The sequence below is a fragment of the Solanum dulcamara genome, chromosome 2 (genome assembly GCF_947179165.1).
Source record: "Solanum dulcamara chromosome 2, daSolDulc1.2, whole genome shotgun sequence".
Taxonomy (NCBI): Eukaryota; Viridiplantae; Streptophyta; class Magnoliopsida; order Solanales; family Solanaceae; genus Solanum; species Solanum dulcamara.
Window position 1 is genome coordinate 1,045,932 of NC_077238.1, and position 19,386 is coordinate 1,065,317.

Sequence of the window (19,386 nt, forward strand, 5' to 3'; positions counted from 1 at the left end):
ATATACAACTAATTGTAAGTTTGTAACTTGTATGTTTTGAATTTTATCAATATATTAATAAGATCAAATTATTTTCCCTACAAATTTTGTATGATTCAATTAAATAATTATTTTCACTTTACATAATCATCTAAGGAAATTAAATTTGTAGTCACTATAAGATTTCAATACTTGAAAAAATATTATTATAATAAATAGTATATGATGAGTATATTTGGTATACATTGTAAGTATATATAATATTTAATGTAAGTAATAGATAATATATTGTGAGTATATTAGATATACATTGTAAGTATATATAATATATAATGTAAGTAATAGATTATACATTGTGATTATATTAGATATACATTGTAAATATATATAATGTAAGTATATCACTATAATATATAGTAAAATGTTAGTATACTAGATATACATAGCACGTATATATAGTATAATGTAAGTCTATACATACTAATAGATAGTATATAGTGTATATAGTTAGTATATTATTATAATAGATAGTATATTGTGAGTATATTAGATATACATTGTAAGTATATATAATATATAATGTAAGTATATTATTATAATAGACAGTATATTGTGATTATATTAGATATACATTGTAATTATATATAATGTGAGTATATCACTATAACAGATAGTATAATGTTAGAATACTTGATATACATAGTATGTATGTATAGTATAATGTAAGTATATACATACTAATAGATAGTATATTGTGAGTATATTTGGTATACTTTGTAAGTGTATATATAATATATAATTAATTATATCACTATAATATATAGTATATTGTGAGTATATAAATTGTTATTATTACTTCTAAATTAACTAGATAACGATACACTATATTGATAATTGACTCTTCGAATACATAAACCCAAAAAAAATCAAGCTCAATGGGCCCAATCTGACTCGACCCATTAAGCCCCGGACCTTATACCCTTAATAGGTCATGTACCAAGTTTTTTAATACGTTTTCACTGTTGAGACCAACCCGACCCGGCCCATTAAGAATCCGGTCTGACCCGGCCCCGCCCGACACCCTGGTGATCCAAAAAAAGTGGACTGGTCTGACCCAACCTGACCACTTAACACCTTTAACTACACCACTACATTGCACTGCTGCATACCAGAATATTTTGGTGTTCCTCGACACAAACACAAAATATTATTACTCTCTTTAAGGTGGAAAGAGAGTAAACTAAACAAATTACTCGATTTCAAATGCAAAATAAACGAAGCGAAAAATGTTAATTAGAGAAATACAACGTATGGAAAAAGATCAACATCTATTATTTAAAAATTATGTAAAAAGAAATGTAAATCACAACAATTAATAACTCGTTAAGATAATAACAATTTACTATTTTACCCCTTACATAAATATTAATAGTAATATCAATATCTTATTGATTACTACCTTTTTTCCTTAGCGTTCAGTTCACATTATTGTCCTAATTCTTTTATTTGTGTTGCCCTTGTATAGTTCTTTTCATATTAGTTACTATTGTTTCACTGATTTGGTTATTGGTTTAGAATATTTAAAAATCGAAAATCGAAAATCGAAAAACTATAAATCGAATAGATAATACATAAAATCGAATCAAACGGACGGGGGATTTGATAACTTTTGCGTGACATTTGTGTTTTGGTCTTTTTATGACAATTGAAACACGTTTATTAAAAGAAAAATAAAAAAATTACAGAAAATTACTATTTTCAAGTGTAAAAAAATATGTCAATTCTAAATAAAACAAACTTAAAAATTATAATTAAAAAAAGAAGAAAAAGTTGCATGCATTAGTATGAGGGGGGAGGGGGGTCTACGTGATCATTAAACTGACTGACAGTAGTAACAATATTTGTCACTATTGCACGTTGATGATATGAGAATCATAGAATCCATAGCAATGAGAATGATAGGTTCCATAGAAGAGAGCAATTTCATATCAAATTTTAGACATTTAAGGTGTTTTGGGTGGGGTTGAAAATGTCAATTATTTTGAAAAACAATCGGACATATAAAATTGAAATTAAATTGTAGTGCCAAACACTCCTCATTTTCTTCCTTCTATATAAACACCCTAAAGGCCACAACCCATTCATACTCACTCTTTAACAAAAATATTAGTGGTAAGATGGTGAAACTAAGATTATCACCGAGAGAGAACCAGCTTAGTCGCCAAAAAGCAAAGCAACACGTCGGCGCCGCAGAACACTCTTGAGTGAAGCGACGAATCGAAGAAACACTTGCATCTTACTAGCTATCATTATTGTAGTGATTTGTGCTCTGATTTTATACTCTATGACCAAGTATTCTTCTATATACAAGTATCATTATCGTTAGTTACTCTGTTACTAACAAAAATGGCTGCACCTGCATTTTTACTACTTTTTTATCTATTTTTTTTATCCACTTCAAAAACCACAAAATCACTCATTGTTTCTGTCTTTACTCATTATTGATGTTTCTACTGGTCATTTCTCCCTTGATTCAGCTTCATTTAAATCTGGAAAAACAAATTCCACTTCACAAACCACCAAATCACTCATTGTTTTTGTCTTTGCTCATTACTAATGTTTCTACTGGTCATTTCTCCCCTGATTCAGCTTCATTTATACTCTATGATCAAGTATCTTTCAGTTCACATTATTGTCCTAATTCTTTTATTTGTGTTGCCCTTGTATAGTTCTTTTCATATTAGTTACTATTGTTTCACTGATTTGGTTATTGGTTTAGGATATTTAAAAATCGAAAATCAAAAATCAAAAATCAAAAATCTATAAATCGAATAGATAATACATAAAATCGAATCAAATGGATGGAGGATTTGATAACTTTTGCGTGACATTTGTATTTTGATCTTTTTATGACAATTGAAACACGTCTATTAAAAGAAAAATAAAAAATTTGCAGAAAATTACTATTTCCAAGTATAAAAAAATATGTCAATTCTAAATAAAACAAACTTAAAAATTATAATTAAAAAAAGAAAAAAAAGTTGAATGCATTAGTATGAGGGTGGAGGGGGTCTACCTGATCGTTAAACTGACTAACAATAGTAACAACATTTGTCACTGTTGCACGTTGATGATATGAGAATGATAGGTTCCATAGCAATGAGAATGATAGAGTCCATAGAAGAGAGCAATTCCATATCAAATTTTAGACATTTGAGGTGTTTTTGTTAGAGTTGAAAATGTCAATTATTTTGAAAAATAATCGAACATATAAAATTGAAATTAAATTATAGTGCCAAACACCCCTCCCTTTCTTCTTTCTATATAAACATCCCAAAGGCCACAACTCATTCATACTTACTCTTTAACAAAAAAATTAGTGGTAAGATGGTGAAACTAAGATTATCACCAAGAGAGAAGCAGCTTAGTCGCCAAAAAACAAAACAACCCGTCGGCGCCGGCAGAGAACTCTTGAGTGAAGCGACGAATCGAAGAAACACTTGCATCTTACTAGCTATCATTGCTGCAGTGATTTGTGCTCTGATTTTATACTTTATGACCAAGTATCCTTCTCGTTAGTTAGTCTGTTACTAACAACTATGGCTGCACCTGCATTTTTACTACTTTTTTCATATGTTTTTTTTATCTACTTCACAAACCACTAAATCACTCATTGATTTTGTCTTTGCTCATTATTGATGTTTTTACGAATCATTTCTCTCTTGATTCAGCTTCATATCAATATGAAAATCGTTTTTTTCCATTTCACAAATCACCAAATCACTCATTGTTTTTGTTTTTGCTCATTACTAATGTTTCTACTAGTCATTTCTCCCCTGATTCAGCTTCATTTATATTCTATGACCAAGTATCATTCAGTTTACATTATTGTTCTAATTCTTTTATTTGTGTTGTCTTTGTATAGTTCTTTTCATATTAGTTACTATTGTTTCACTGATTTGGTTATTTATTTAGGATATTTAAAAATCGAAAATCAAAAATCAAAAATCAAAAATCTATAAATCGAATAGATAATACATAAAATCGAATCAAATGGACGGAGAATTTGATAACTTTTGCGTGACATTTGTGTTTTAGCCTTTTTATGACAATTGAAACACGTCTATTAAAAAAAATAAAAAATTTACAGAAAATTACTATTTTCAAGTATAAAAAAATATGTCAATTCTAAATAAAACAAACTTAAAAATTATAATTAAAAAAGAAGAAAAAGTTGCATGCATTAGTATGAGGGAGGAGGGGGTCTACCTGATCATTAAACTGACTAACAATAGTAACAACATTTGTCACTGTTGCACGTTGATGATATGAAAATGATAGGTTCCGTAGCAATGAGAATGATAGGGTCCATAGAAGAGAGCAATTCCATATCAAATTTTAAACATTTGAGGTGTTTTTGGTGGGGTTGAAAATGTCAATTATTTTGAAAAATAATCGAACATATAAAATTGAAATTAAATTATAGTGCCAAACACCCCTCCCTTTCTCCCTTCTATATAAACACCGCCAAGACCACAATTCATTCATACTTACTCTTTAACAAAAAAATTAGTGGTAAGATGGTGAAACTAAAATTATCACCAGGAGAGAAGCAGCTTAGTCGCCAATAATCAAAGCAACCCGTCGGCGCCGGCAGAGAACTCCTGAGTGAAGCGACGAATCGAAGAAACACTTATATTTTACTAGCTATCATTGCTGCAGTGATTTATTCTCTGATTTTATACTTTATGACCAAGTATTCTTCTATGTCCAAGTATCCTTCTCGTTAGTTAGTCTGTTACTAACAACTATGGCTGCACCTGCATTTTTACTGCTTTTTTCATCTGTTTTTTTTATCTACTTCACGAACCACCAAATCACTCATTGATTTTGTCTTTGCTCATTATTGATGTTTCTACTAATCATTTCTCCCTTAATTCAGCTTCATATCAATATAAAAATCGTTTTTTTCCATTTCACAAATCACCAAATCACTCATTGTTTTTGTTTTTGCTAATTACTAATATTTCTACTAGTCATTTCTCCTCTTATTCAGCTTCATTTATACTCTATGACCAAGTATCTTTCAGTTCACATTATTGTCCTAATTCTTTTATTTATGTTGTCCTTGTATAGTTCTTTTCATATTAGTTATTATTGTTTCACTGATTTGGTTATTTGTTTAGGATATTTAAAAATCAAAAATCGAAAATCAAAAATCAAAAATCTATAAATCGAATAGATAATACATAAAATCGAATCAAATGGATGGAGGATTTGATAACTTTTGCGTGACATTTGTATTTTGATCTTTTTATGACAATTGAAACACGTCTATTAAAAGAAAAATAAAAAATTTGCAGAAAATTACTATTTCCAAGTATAAAAAAATATGTCAATTCTAAATAAAACAAACTTAAAAATTATAATTAAAAAAAGAAAAAAAAGTTGAATGCATTAGTATGAGGGTGGAGGGGGTCTACCTGATCGTTAAACTGACTAACAATAGTAACAACATTTGTCACTGTTGCACGTTGATGATATGAGAATGATAGGTTCCATAGCAATGAGAATGATAGAGTCCATAGAAGAGAGCAATTCCATATCAAATTTTAGACATTTGAGGTGTTTTTGTTAGAGTTGAAAATGTCAATTATTTTGAAAAATAATCGAACATATAAAATTGAAATTAAATTATAGTGCCAAACACCCCTCCCTTTCTTCTTTCTATATAAACATCCCAAAGGCCACAACTCATTCATACTTACTCTTTAACAAAAAAATTAGTGGTAAGATGGTGAAACTAAGATTATCACCAAGAGAAAAGCAGCTTAGTCGCCAAAAAACAAAGCAACTCGTCGGCGCCGACAGAGAACTCTTGAGTGAAGCGACGAATCGAAGAAACACTTACATTTTACTAGCTATCATTGCTGCAGTGATTTGTGCTCTGATTTTATACTTTATGACCAAGTATTCTTCTATGTCCAAGTATCCTTTTCGTTAGTTAGTCTGTTACTAACAACTATGGCTGGACCTGCATTTTTACTACTTTTTTCATCTGTTTTTTTTATCTACTTCACAAACCACCAAATCATTCATTGATTTTGTCTTTGCTCATTATTGATGTTTCTACTAATCATTTCTCCCTTGATTCAGCTTCATATCAATATGAAAATCATTTTTTTCCATTTCACAAATCACCAAATCACTTATTGTTTTTGTTTTTACTCATTACTAATATTTCTACTAGTCATTTCTCCTCTTATTCAGCTTCATTTATACTCTATGACCAAGTATCATTCAGTTTACATTATTGTTCTAATTCTTTTATTTGTGTTGTCCTTGTATAGTTCTTTTCATATTAGTTACTATTGTTTCACTGATTTGGTTATTGGTTTAGGATATTTAAAAATCGAAAATCGAAAATCAAAAATCGAATAGATAATACATAAAATCGAATCAAATGGACGGAGGATTTGATAACTTTTGCGTGACATTTGTGTTTTAGCCTTTTTATGACAATTGAAACACGTCTATTAAAAAAAATAAAAAATTTACAGAAAATTACTATTTTCAAGTATAAAAAAATATGTCAATTCTAAATAAAACAAACTTAAAAATTATAATTAAAAAAGAAGAAAAAGTTGCATGCATTAGTATGAGGGAGGAGGGGGTCTACCTGATCATTAAACTGACTAACAATAGTAACAACATTTGTCACTGTTGCACGTTGATGATATGAGAATGATAGGTTCCGTAGCAATGAGAATGATAGGGTCCATAGAAGAGAGCAATTCCATATCAAATTTTAAACATTTGAGGTGTTTTTGGTGGGGTTGAAAATGTCAATTATTTTGAAAAATAATCGAACATATAAAATTGAAATTAAATTATAGTGCCAAACACCCCTCCCTTTCTCCCTTCTATATAAACACCGCCAAGGCCACAATTCATTCATACTTACTCTTTAACAAAAAAATTAGTGGTAAGATGGTGAAACTAAAATTATCACCAGGAGAGAAGCAGCTTAGTCGCCAAAAATCAAAGCAACCCGTCGGCGCCGACAGAGAACTCTTGAGTGAAGCAACGAATCAAAGAAACACTTGCATCTTACTAGCTATCATTGCTACAGTGATTTATTCTCTGATTTTATACTTTATGACCAAGTATTCTTCTATGTCCAAGTATCCTTTTCGTTAGTTAGTCTGTTACTAACAACTATGGCTACACCTGCATTTTTACTACTTTTTTCATCTATTTTTTTTTATCTACTTCACAAACCACTAAATCACTCATTGGTTTTGTCTTTGCTCATTATTGATGTTTCTACTAATCATTTCTCTCTTGATTCAGCTTCATATCAATATGAAAATCGTTTTTTTCTACTTCACAAATCACCAAATCACTCATTGTTTTTGTTTTTGCTCATTACTAATGTTTCTACTAGTCATTTCTCCCCTGATTCAGTTTCATTTATACTCTATGACCAAGTATCATTCAGTTTACATTATTGTTCTAATTCTTTTATTTGTGTTGTCCTTGTATAGTTCTTTTCATATTAGTTACTATTGTTTCACTGATTTGGTTATTTGTTTAGGATATTTAAAAATCAAAAATCAAAAATCAAAAATTAAAAATCTATAAATCGAATAGATAATACATAAAATCGAATCAAATGGACGGAGGATTTGATAACTTTTGCGTGACATTTGTATTTTGGTCTTTTTATGACAATTGAAACACGTCTATTAAAAAAAATAAAAAATTTACAGAAAATTACTATTTCCAAGTATAAAAAAATATGTCAATTCTAAATAAAACAAACTTAAAAATTATAATTAAAAAAGAAGAAAAAGTTGCATGCATTAGTATGAGGGAGGAGGGGGTCTACCTGATCATTAAACTAACTAACAATAGTAACAACATTTGTTACTGTTGTACGTTGATGATATGAGAATGATAGGTTCCGTAGCAATGAGAATGATAGGGTCCATAGAAGAGAGTAATTCCATATCAAATTTTAGACATTTGAGGTGTTTTTGGTGGGGTTGAAAATGTCAATTATTTTGAAAAATAATCGGACATATAAAATTGAAATTAAATTATAGTGCCAAACACCCCTCCCTTTCTCCCTTCTATATAAACACCGCCAAGGCCACAACTCATTCATACTTACTCTTTAACAAAAACATTAGTGGTAAGATGGTGAAACTAAGATTATCACTCATTGGTTTTGTCTTTGCTCATTATTGATGTTTCTACTAATCATTTCTCTCTTGATTCAGCTTCATATCAATATGAAAATCGTTTTTTTCTACTTCACAAATCACCAAATCACTCATTGTTTTTGTTTTTGCTCATTACTAATGTTTCTACTGGTCATTTCTCCCCTGATTCAGCTTCATTTATACTCTATGACCAAGTATCTTTCAGTTCACATTATTGTCCTAATTCTTTTATTTGTGTTGTCTTTGTATAGTTCTTTTCATATTAGTTATTATTGTTTCACTGATTTGGTTATTTGTTTAGGATATTTAAAAATCGAAAATCGAAAATCAAAAATCAAAAATCTATAAATTGAATAGATAATATATAAAATCGAATCAAACGGACGGAGGATTTGATAACTTTTGCTTGACATTTGTGTTTTTGGCCTTTTTATGACTATTGAAACACCTCTATTAAAAGAAAAATAAAAAATTTACAAAAAAATTACCATTTCCAAGTGTAAAAAATATGTCAATTCTAAATAAAATAAACTTAAAAATTATAATTAAAAAAAGAAGAAAAAGTTGCATGCATTAGTATGAGGGGTAGGGGGGTCTACGTGATCATTAAACTGACTGACAGTAGTAACAACATTTGTCACTGTTATGGGGTTGAAAATGTCAATTATTTTGTAAAATAATCGGACATATAAATTGAAATTAAATTGTAGTGCTAAATATTCCTCCCTTTCTTCCTTCTATATAAACACCCCAAAGGTCACAACTCATTTATACTCACTCTTTAACAAAAATATTAGTGGTAAGATGGTGAAACTAGGATTATCACCGAGAGAGAAATAGCTTAGTCGCCAAAAAACAAAGCAACCCGTCGACGCCGGCAGAGAACTCTTGAGTGAAGCTACAAATCGAAGAAACACTTGCATCTTACCAGCTATCATTACTGCAGTGATTTGTGCTCTGATTTTATACTCAATGACCAAGTATTTTTTTATATCCAAGTATCTTTCTCGTTAGTTAGTCTGTTACTAACAACAATGGCTGCACCTACATTTTTACTATTTTTTTCATATGTTTTTTTTATCTACTTCACAACTATCAAATCACCCATTGGTTTTGTCTTTGCTCATTATTGATGTTTCTACTGATTATTTCTTCCTTGATTCGGCTTTATTTCAATCTGAAAATCTTTTTTTTCACTTCACAAACCACTAAATTACTCATTGTTTTTGTCTTTGCTAATTACTAATGTTTTTACTGGTCATTTTCTCCCCTGATTCAACTTTATTTATACTCTATGATCAAGTATCTTTCTATGTCCAAGTATCCTTCTCGTTAGTTAATTTATTATTAACAATAATGGCTGCACCTGCATTTTATTATTTTTTTCATCTATTTTTTTCTACTTCACAAACTACCAAATCACTCATTGTTTTTGTCTTTGCTCATTATTGATGTTTCTATTGGTTATTGCTCCCTTGATTCATCTTTATTTCAATCTGAAAATCATTTTTTTTATCAACTTCATAAACCATCAAATCACCCATTGTTTTTGTCTTTGCTCATTACTAACGTTTCTATTGGTCATTACTCCACCAAGGTAGGACGACTGTTTGCGAGAGACACTTGACTCAATAGAAGCATAAAAAGGGTTTAGATAAGGCTAAGAAGTTTAAAACAATATGTGAAAGCAAATACTGGAGGCGGGAAAGATAAAATAAAGTAATTAAAGTACATGAAGTAATAGATAATAACATAAATCAGAACACAAGAAATTATAGTTAATTAATTAATGGTAATTAGTGGTAGTTGAAGTTAGTTATAGATGAAACGTACATACACTGTTACATTCATTTTCAATCAGAAGATATTTTCTTCATTTCTCTCTTTCACAGTATGGAGCTCAACATGGTATCAGAGCTAGGAATGACAATTCTGAGCATCTCAGAGAGAAGATAGGGAGCATAATATTCTAGGATTGTAGATCAATGACACTCTGTAAGTGTTCTCCTGATAGTTTTCCCCTATATCCTCGTTACCTGAGTTGAAACATATCAATGGTGGTCGAAGTCAAAATCAATCCAAATCATCCCCTGTTCATGGAATCATCGAATGGCCCTGGATCCATATTAGTTTCGATTCAGCTTAAGGGATCTGAAAACTATGGATTGTGGCGGAGATCAATATGTATTGCACTGTAGGTGAAGAGGAAATTAGGGTTCGCACTCGCACTACTAAAGATAGTCCAAAAAATGATATAAAAAAAGCGACGGACTGCGTCGCTCAAAAAAACAACGGAATTTGAGACATTGTCCATCGTTTTTTATTTTTTTAATACACAGCGACGGACAGGAACTCTTTGTCAGTCGCTTTTTTTGGCGGATTTTTGCGTCATATGTAAATATATTTAAAAATTAATTATAAAATATAAATAGTGACGGAGTCCGTCGCTTTGAATTTAAAATAATTAAATATTATTTAAAAATTGCGTCTCCATCCATCGTTATTTATTTACATTTTATTTATCAATTTTTTTTAAAATAAGCGACGTACATCGTCTCCAAATTCGTCGCTTTTTTGATCAAAATAGCGGTCAACTATTTAAAATTTGTGACAGACAGGGCGATGCTGTCCATCGCTTTTTCTGAAATATTACATATCAGTGCCCGACTTTTCTTATTTTTTGCTGTCTTTCTCTCTCTAGAAACCCTCCCCCTCTCTCTAAACTTCCAACCCCCGCCTCCTTCGCCGTCGTTCGCCGCACCCACTGTCTTCCCCGTCTCTGTGGTTGCCGCCGACACTTCCCTCTGTCAGCCTTCTCTCTCTTTATTGTTAATAAGGTTAGCTAGTTAGGTTTTTAATTTTGAAAAAAAAATTAATTTGTTGATTTGTTAGTTAATTTATCTCATTTAATTTGTTTAATGTATGTTATTAACATAGTTAATTTGTATATGTGATTTTGAATTGGTGAATGTTAGAAATTAGATTTTAGGTCTTTACTTTGATTTGTTTTTTTTTTGAATTAAATTGTGAATTAAATATTTTTTGAGTTGAAATTAAAGTTTTCTTGATGTTCAAATGTTATTAACATAGTTGGTTAGTTCTTGAAGTTAGAATGTGAATGAAGATTTTAGAGCTTTAGTTTGAATTGTGATTTTTTAAAATTAGATTGTGAATTTGGTATTGTGTTAGTTGGACTTGAAGTATTTTTGAAGATAAAATAAGTTAGAACATGAAGTAATTAGAAATTAGAATTTAGGAATTTTTATGTTTGAAAGATATTCAAGTTAGAAAAATATTGGGTTGAATGATTTTTGATGTTTGGAAGATATTCAAGTTATGAGCTTGGATTTGAGGATTTTTTAACTTAGATTTTTTTTTTGGTTTGTATAAATTGTGAACTTTAGACTTTGGAACTAATTATAACTTAAATATTTGAATTTTAGGATACTTGAATATAATATAAAACTTGAACTTAAAACTTGAATTTGAACTTGAACTTAGAACTTAGAACTTTGAACTTGAAATTTTATTGACTTTAGAAATCTTGTTGAATTGTAGTCCTTATGAACTAATTAAGCTAATTAGAGTTAGACGATATTCAAAGTCATGAACTTAAACTTTAGAAATTTTAAAGTGGAACTTTGAAATTTTTAGGTTTGTATATGTTTGAACTCTTTAAAGTTTAGAAGTAACTAGAACTTAGAAGTTCATATGGTTATTAACTTGAATTTTAGGAATTCAGAACTTTATAAATTATTTTGATTTGGATAATTTTTGAACTTTTAGACTTTAAAACTAATTAATTAAAACTTTATGTTTTCATGAACTCGAACTTTAATTAGATACTTGAATACTCGTATTTTAGAACTTTAATTTGTATATACTTGAAACTTCTAATTTTGTTCTTATTTAACTTAGAACATCTGAATTGAATTAATTAGAACTTGAATTATTTATAATTTGAACTTAATTATAAGTTGAATTAATTATAAGTTGGACTTAATTATTATATGAATTAATTAATTATAACTTTAATTAATTAGAATTTCAACTTAATTATAAGTTGACCTTAATTATTATGTGAATTAATTATAATTTGTATTCTCGATGAATTGTAGTCGTTATGAACTAATTATTTAAGTTTGATATATGTAATTTTGTAGATGAATCATCGTTTGTGGATGTATAACATGCATTCTGAAGTGGTGGTGGTTTGAAACTTGAATTTATTGACGGTGTAAGAAGTTTTATCGATCATGCCATGACACTTGATATTTTTAAGAGAAATAGATTGGTTAGGTGTCCTTGTCGTGAATGTATATGCTTGAAATTTTTTAATCCAGATATAGTTAGTTTATGAACATATTGAAATTTTTGTTAACTTTGAAACACTTTAAATCGTTATAAATTATGATTTTATTCGTTTTAAGTGTTTAATTATGTTTGTTATTATGTATTTTGCATATTTTTTTGTTGTTATTTGTGTTTGAATGGGCTGAATTGCTATGAAGTGAATTGAATGGTTTCTGCTGTCAAAAATGTTGCAGAAAAGCAATGGACAGGCAGGGGCGGACCCAACATATATTCAGGGGGTTCATCCGAACCCCCTTTGACGAAAAATTATACTATTTATACATGGTTAAAATATTTTTTTTATGTATAAATAGTAGACGTCGAACCCTCTTCGACTAGTTCGTGTGTCTATTTTTTTTAGATTTTGAACCCGCTTATTAAAAATCCTGGTTCCGCCACTGTTTTCAAGAATGACATTGATGAAGCTTGGTCACTTTTTGACAATTCTTCCCATGTATAGTAGCCCCTAGTTAGTTAGAGTTTGACCCAAGTTCTCAAATATTTTGACAAATAATTTTTGAGTGAAGTTTTTGTGAAGTTTCATCATGTGTTTCACTACAAGTTTTCTCAAATAATATTTGACTGTTTCAAAAAATATTATTTTGTATCCGTAAGTTATAAAAATTATTAAAAATATCCATAAGTTTGTGTTATCATTTTATAATGAATATGTCCCATTAAAAATATATACCTTATAACACAATTGATAAAAATCAACAACAATAGAATAACAATATGGGCACGAACAAATACGTTAACTGAATTAAAAATAAATTGTTCTTTTTTCTCAATCTTGTCACTCAAATTATTCTTTTCCAAATGAGATAATAACAAACTATTCTTTTATAAAATCTTTCCACATTCTACGAACAATCTCTTTCCGGCAAGTTTTCATTCCTAGATCAGATAACCAAGAAGACGAATCAATATTGTTACTCTGAGTCGATTGTTCATCATTTTCATCAATGATCATATCTTTACTTTCGTATTCAGTAAATATTCATCTCTGCTTTGATTGACAAATTTTTGAAGAAGAGGATATGTTACGCCTCGAATGTGGAAATAAGTAAAGAGACTTTTATAAGATATATCACAAATAAAATATATCTTACTTAACTAAGATAGAAAAAAATTATTCTGAACAAATCTTGTATGTGAATTCCACCACAGAGGCCAGGTCGAAGAGAAAGACTCGATGGCTTCTGGAATGACAACTTTTCGAAGAAGGAAATATGTTATACTTCGAATAAAAAATTAATAAATAATTTTTTTTATTAAGACATATCACAAGTTCATATTTTACGATAGCATAGCCCAAGCAAAATATAAATCTGTGAAATTTGTGATGCCAAAATTGTCAATACGTACTATATTGGAATTTGTATCGTGACAATTTGACTAAAAACTTTTCTAAAATTAAACAAATCCGAACCAAACAAGTGAACAATGTACCATCCGAATTATTCGCCCAAAAGTTGGGAATATTTATTTTAAACTCCACATAATATAATTTCTTTTTTAGAAAAAGGCGAATTTAAATGCCCCTCGTTGTTTTTCTCTCTTTTCAATACAGTAAAAAATATTTTTATTTGTTTTAATTTATATGATATTTATTTAATTACAAGATTCAAGTGCTTATTAATTATCACACTTGGTAGTAAATAAAATCTTTACTTACCAAAAAAAAGGATTCAAGTGTTTAATTTATTTTTATATATTTTTAAATTATAAACAATACAAATTTAAGGTCTAATTATGTGTTTCACTTTAGTTTTCGAATTACCTTTTATATCACATTTATTTCGTCAGATACATGTATTTGACACACTTCGATACATGTATTTCGGATACATACATGTCAAATTAGGTATAATTTATTTTAAATACACTGCATTCAAGTATAATTCACATGAATTTGGAATATACTAACTCTCTCGTTTGCCTTTCCCTGTCTCGTTCGTTTTTTTTCTCTCTCACTCGTATCTCTCCATATGCATCTGTACTTCACAATATATCTCATATTTCATATTTATGTATCTTGTGTGATTGCATGTATCTAGAATACATCGATTCTCTCGTTCGTCTCTTTCCTTTCTTGCTTGCCTCACTTCTTATGTATCTATCTTTAAAATTTTCATTCATGTATCTGATTTGAAATCTGAAAAAGTGTTGTAACTGATATAAATCAGGTATGATATTTTAGCAAACGATATAATATATAATTATTTTAAATTATTTTAGCAAATGATATAATATATAATTATTTTAAATTATAGTGTAATTTAGTATTTATGATAAGAATATTCGTATAATTTAATTTTTTAAATATTATATATTAATTAATAATTAAAATTAAATTATTTGATTTTTAAAATTTAATTGAGAATAAAAAGTAGTGAAGAGGTCAGATTCACTCACACTACAGCCATCGTCACCTCTGCAGATAAAAAGTGTCTTTACTTATTTTCACTAACCCTAGCATTCTCTCTTTCTCTCTCTAGACCTTACCTTTCTCTCTCTATAGACCAAACCCTAACAACGCCATGGCGTCACGGAGGCTCATGGCCTCTCTCCTCCGATCAACCGCCCAGCGCGGTGGCGCTATTTCTAGATCTCCATTGGCAAATTCCATTCCCAAAACTACTTCACGCGCCTCCCCTACGGGATTCCTCTTAAATCGTGCTGTTAAGTACGCTACCTCAGCTGCTGCTCCGGCTGATAAGTCAGCGACTCCTCCTAAATCCACTGGTAATGAGCCTACCGGTAAGATCACCGATGAATTCACTGGCGCTGGTGCGGTCGGGAAAGTGTGTCAGGTTATTGGTGCTGTCGTGGATGTGAGATTCGATGAAGGTTTGCCTCCGATCCTTACTGCTCTTGAGGTTCTGGATAACCAGATCCGCCTTGTGCTTGAGGTTGCTCAGCATTTGGGTGAGAATATGGTTAGGACTATTGCTATGGATGGTACTGAAGGTCTTGTGCGTGGTCAACGCGTCCTTAACACTGGGTCTCCTATCACTGTGAGTAATCTGAAATTATTTATTTTCAGTCTATTACGTTCCAAAGATATTTACTTTACTGGTTCAGAACTTGCGTTCCTCTCTTTGTATAAGATTGTCGTCAATAGCGTTGGAATTCAGGAGTTTAGAAATGTGAGAGTGATCTCTTTTATGTGGTGGCTAGAAAACGATTTTATTTGATAATTCTACAAGATCTGTGGTTTTATTATACTACTTTAATGAAATGTTTTGTTGATCTAGATATTATTAATCATAGGTTGATTAATTGTAGAGCCATTATTTTTATATATATTGCAGTCTGTCGAAGCTGTAAATCTGTAACTAGAGCAGGGTCTATCTCATATAGGTGCTTATGATTATCTAATTGTAAAGGACATTTCTTTACTCCTGAATGTAGTACATATGTTAGATTGTGGTATTTTGGATCCTCATGTGTGGGAAAATATTGGCTTTCCTTGTAGAAGCTGTATTTTTCCTTGTATGGAGTACCTTGGGTGCTCTACATGGGCCTCTATTGGTTTGTGGAGTTACAAATGTTTCTTCTCCATCAAATGAGATACTGGTCATTGCTTCAATTAATACACGAGTTTGCCACTGTATTACTATAAGAAACTCATTTTGTTTTGTGAGATGTGAAAAAGTACTTTTTCCACTTATTTTCTTCCACTTGAATGATAAAAAACTCCTGCTCTGCAACTTGGTTTTTCCTCCTATCATTGATGTTCTCCAAAATTGTTTTGTTTGTCCCTCCTTCTCTCCCGGGGAACATAGCTGTTTCTTACTTATTTATCATTGCCTTTTATGTGTGAGTTCAGTCTTAAAATCTTTGTTGTCTTTCTTCTGTTTTCTCCCTAAATGAAAAATTATTGAGTAATGGACTGAAACATGTCAAAATAGATATTTGAGAATTTATATAGCTGACCCAGCTTATTTGAGTTGAGGTGCAGTAGTTGATGTTTTGTCTCAGTTGTTATCCTTCTTTCAGTGGGAATATGGGTTGTAGATCCATTTGCCATTCACTTACTACTTTTTTGTGCTGAAATGATGGTTTCCTTGTGATGGCAGGTCCCTGTTGGTAGGTCCACCCTTGGCCGTATTATGAATGTCATTGGAGAGCCTATTGACGAGAGAGGCGACATTAGTAAGTCCTAAATGCTTTATCCCTTGTTTTATTTGTTCCATGTGAACAGTTCTCAAAGTTGCATCTCTATCTCTAAAAATTGCTGCAGAAACGGATCACTTTTTGCCAATTCATCGTGAGGCTCCTGCCTTTGTTGAGCAGGCAACTGAACAACAAATTCTTGTTACCGGTATCAAGGTATGCTAGTCATAGAATTTTGTTCAATGTTCTCGTATGTATCTATCTCCCTTTTTGAGCATATAATGGTTCCTGAATTGTAAATTCTTCTCGACGTTATGACAATGCCAATTTCATTATGTCTGCTTGACTTCTGACCAGGTTGTTGATCTTCTTGCCCCTTACCAAAGGGGAGGAAAGATTGGGCTTTTTGGTGGTGCTGGCGTGGGAAAGACCGTGCTTATTATGGAACTGATTAACAACGTTGCAAAGGCACACGGTTAGTGCTGCTTCCGAGTTATCTTCCTATTATTTCAAATATAAGTCAGTGTGAAGCCTATCTGAATGAGGCTCAATTCTTTTCAGGTGGTTTCTCCGTCTTTGCTGGTGTTGGTGAACGCACTCGTGAGGGCAACGATTTGTACAGGGAAATGATTGAAAGTGGTGTTATTAAGCTTGGTGAAAAGCAAGTAAGTGTCCTATTTAGTCAGAATTAATTGCTATACCCCTTTATTCCACAGTGTTATCCCATGTTGACATTTTGTCTTATTGGCTTGATAAGAGTGAAAGCAAGTGTGCTCTTGTATATGGTCAAATGAATGAGCCCCCTGGTGCTCGTGCCCGTGTTGGCCTTACAGGATTGACTGTGGCTGAGCACTTCAGAGATGCTGAGGGGCAAGATGTGCTTCTTTTTATTGACAACATTTTCAGATTTACACAGGTTGGCTTGCTATGATTGCTGACGTTCTCTTATTTTTTATACAACTCTACCATTGCTTACTAGTTGCTTTTGTATGAAAACAGGCTAACTCAGAGGTCTCTGCTTTGCTTGGTCGTATCCCATCTGCTGTCGGTTATCAACCAACTTTGGCTACAGATCTTGGAGGTCTTCAAGAGCGTATCACTACAACCAAGAAAGGTTCTATTACATCTGTTCAGGCTATCTATGTGCCTGCTGATGACTTGACAGATCCCGCCCCTGCAACTACCTTTGCTCACTTGGATGCCACAACTGTGTTGTCCCGTCAAGTATGATGCCATTTCTTAACTTGCACTATAACGTTATTTTTCACTCCTAGTAAAGTTCAGTTAAAATTTTCTGACGTCATATATTTTGGATACCAGATTTCTGAGCTTGGTATTTATCCTGCTGTTGATCCACTTGATTCTACATCTCGTATGCTCTCACCTCACATTTTGGGAGAAGATCATTACAATACTGCTCGTGGGGTACAGAAAGTTCTTCAAAACTACAAGAATCTTCAAGATATTATTGCCATTTTGGGTATGGATGAGCTGAGTGAAGATGATAAGATGACTGTTGCCCGTGCACGTAAGATCCAGAGATTCCTTAGTCAGCCTTTCCATGTTGCCGAAGTTTTCACGGGTGCTCCTGGAAAATATGTTGACTTGAAGGAGAGCATTAACAGTTTCCAGGTAACGAATCTCAATTTGGAATCTTGTTCACTTGTTGTAAGATACTGTGGTTGGTTAGAAGTTAGAGCTCATCAAAAAGAAATTTGTCACTTAGATCTTAAAGCATCCTATACTTGGCAGGCTTACCATGGAAACAATTTTTCTTTTACTACACCTTTTGTTACCCGTTATTCCTCGGAATGCATAGTCCACTTTCTCAGCTAGTTGAGATAATGTTTCATGAATTAAATGTTGCTATATGGTTTCAAGTCTCTTCCTATTATTTGGTGAAAGTTTATCTGAGATGGTAACTTCTTGCTATGTGTGCATATTAAGGGACCAATTTGCTGATTATTTGTTTTTGTAATTTGACATTTGCAGGGAGTCTTGGATGGGAAGTACGATGACCTTTCAGAACAATCATTCTATATGGTCGGTGGAATCGAGGAGGTCATTGCTAAGGCAGAGAAGATTGCCAAGGAATCTGCAGCGTAGATTATTAACTCCAGTGACTTTCTTTCATTATCTTCATCGATTACTACAGAAATAATTTAAGTTTCTGTGACACTTTGGATTTTTTCTTTGGAGGACCAAGGGGTCCAAGATTTTCTGGTTTTTGTTTTTATAATGCAATCCGGAATTGTGATAGAGAAGACATGGAGCTAAGGCCTACTTGCCAAACTCCCACCCTTGACGCTCTGTTATGCCGCATAATAAAGGGGGTAAAACGGCAAACTTGTATATTTTACTTTGAATTCATCTTGAGAATGTTGGTTGCCCAAATTATGAGGGTTGTCTTTGCTTCACTTTCAGTCTTGAATACTTTCTGGTTTCCGGAAGTCTTTGCCTGTCGTAATAATGTTATCTTCTCTAAGCTTTAGTCGTTATGGTGGTATATGCACCAGCTAATGCCAACTTGTCGAACTTATCATAGTGTTCATGTCGAGCAGTAGGGAGTTTGGTCTCAAAATGGCACCATCGTTGGATTCTTGGGAGTATTGTATGCATGCGTAGTATTCAACTGATTGAGTACTATCTTGTCTAGTCGGTAGCCTATGGAATTGGAAATAAAATGTAGATTAGTGTTGCTCTT

At 31.5% G+C, this 19,386-nt stretch overlaps 1 protein-coding gene across 1 annotated transcript; it reads left to right on the forward strand.

Moving 5' to 3' along the window:
- The first annotated feature begins 14,975 nt into the window (after positions 1–14,975).
- Positions 14,976–19,099, forward strand: LOC129879887 (ATP synthase subunit beta, mitochondrial-like). The gene is made up of 9 exons (XM_055953617.1): positions 14,976–15,580; positions 16,646–16,721; positions 16,810–16,898; positions 17,040–17,157; positions 17,244–17,347; positions 17,440–17,598; positions 17,682–17,906; positions 18,003–18,314; positions 18,675–19,099. The coding sequence occupies exons 1-9, from the start codon at positions 15,104–15,106 to the stop codon at positions 18,786–18,788; spliced, it is 1,674 nt and encodes a 557-aa protein (XP_055809592.1). The 5' UTR covers positions 14,976–15,103; the 3' UTR covers positions 18,789–19,099.
- Positions 19,100–19,386: the final 287 nt, after the last annotated feature.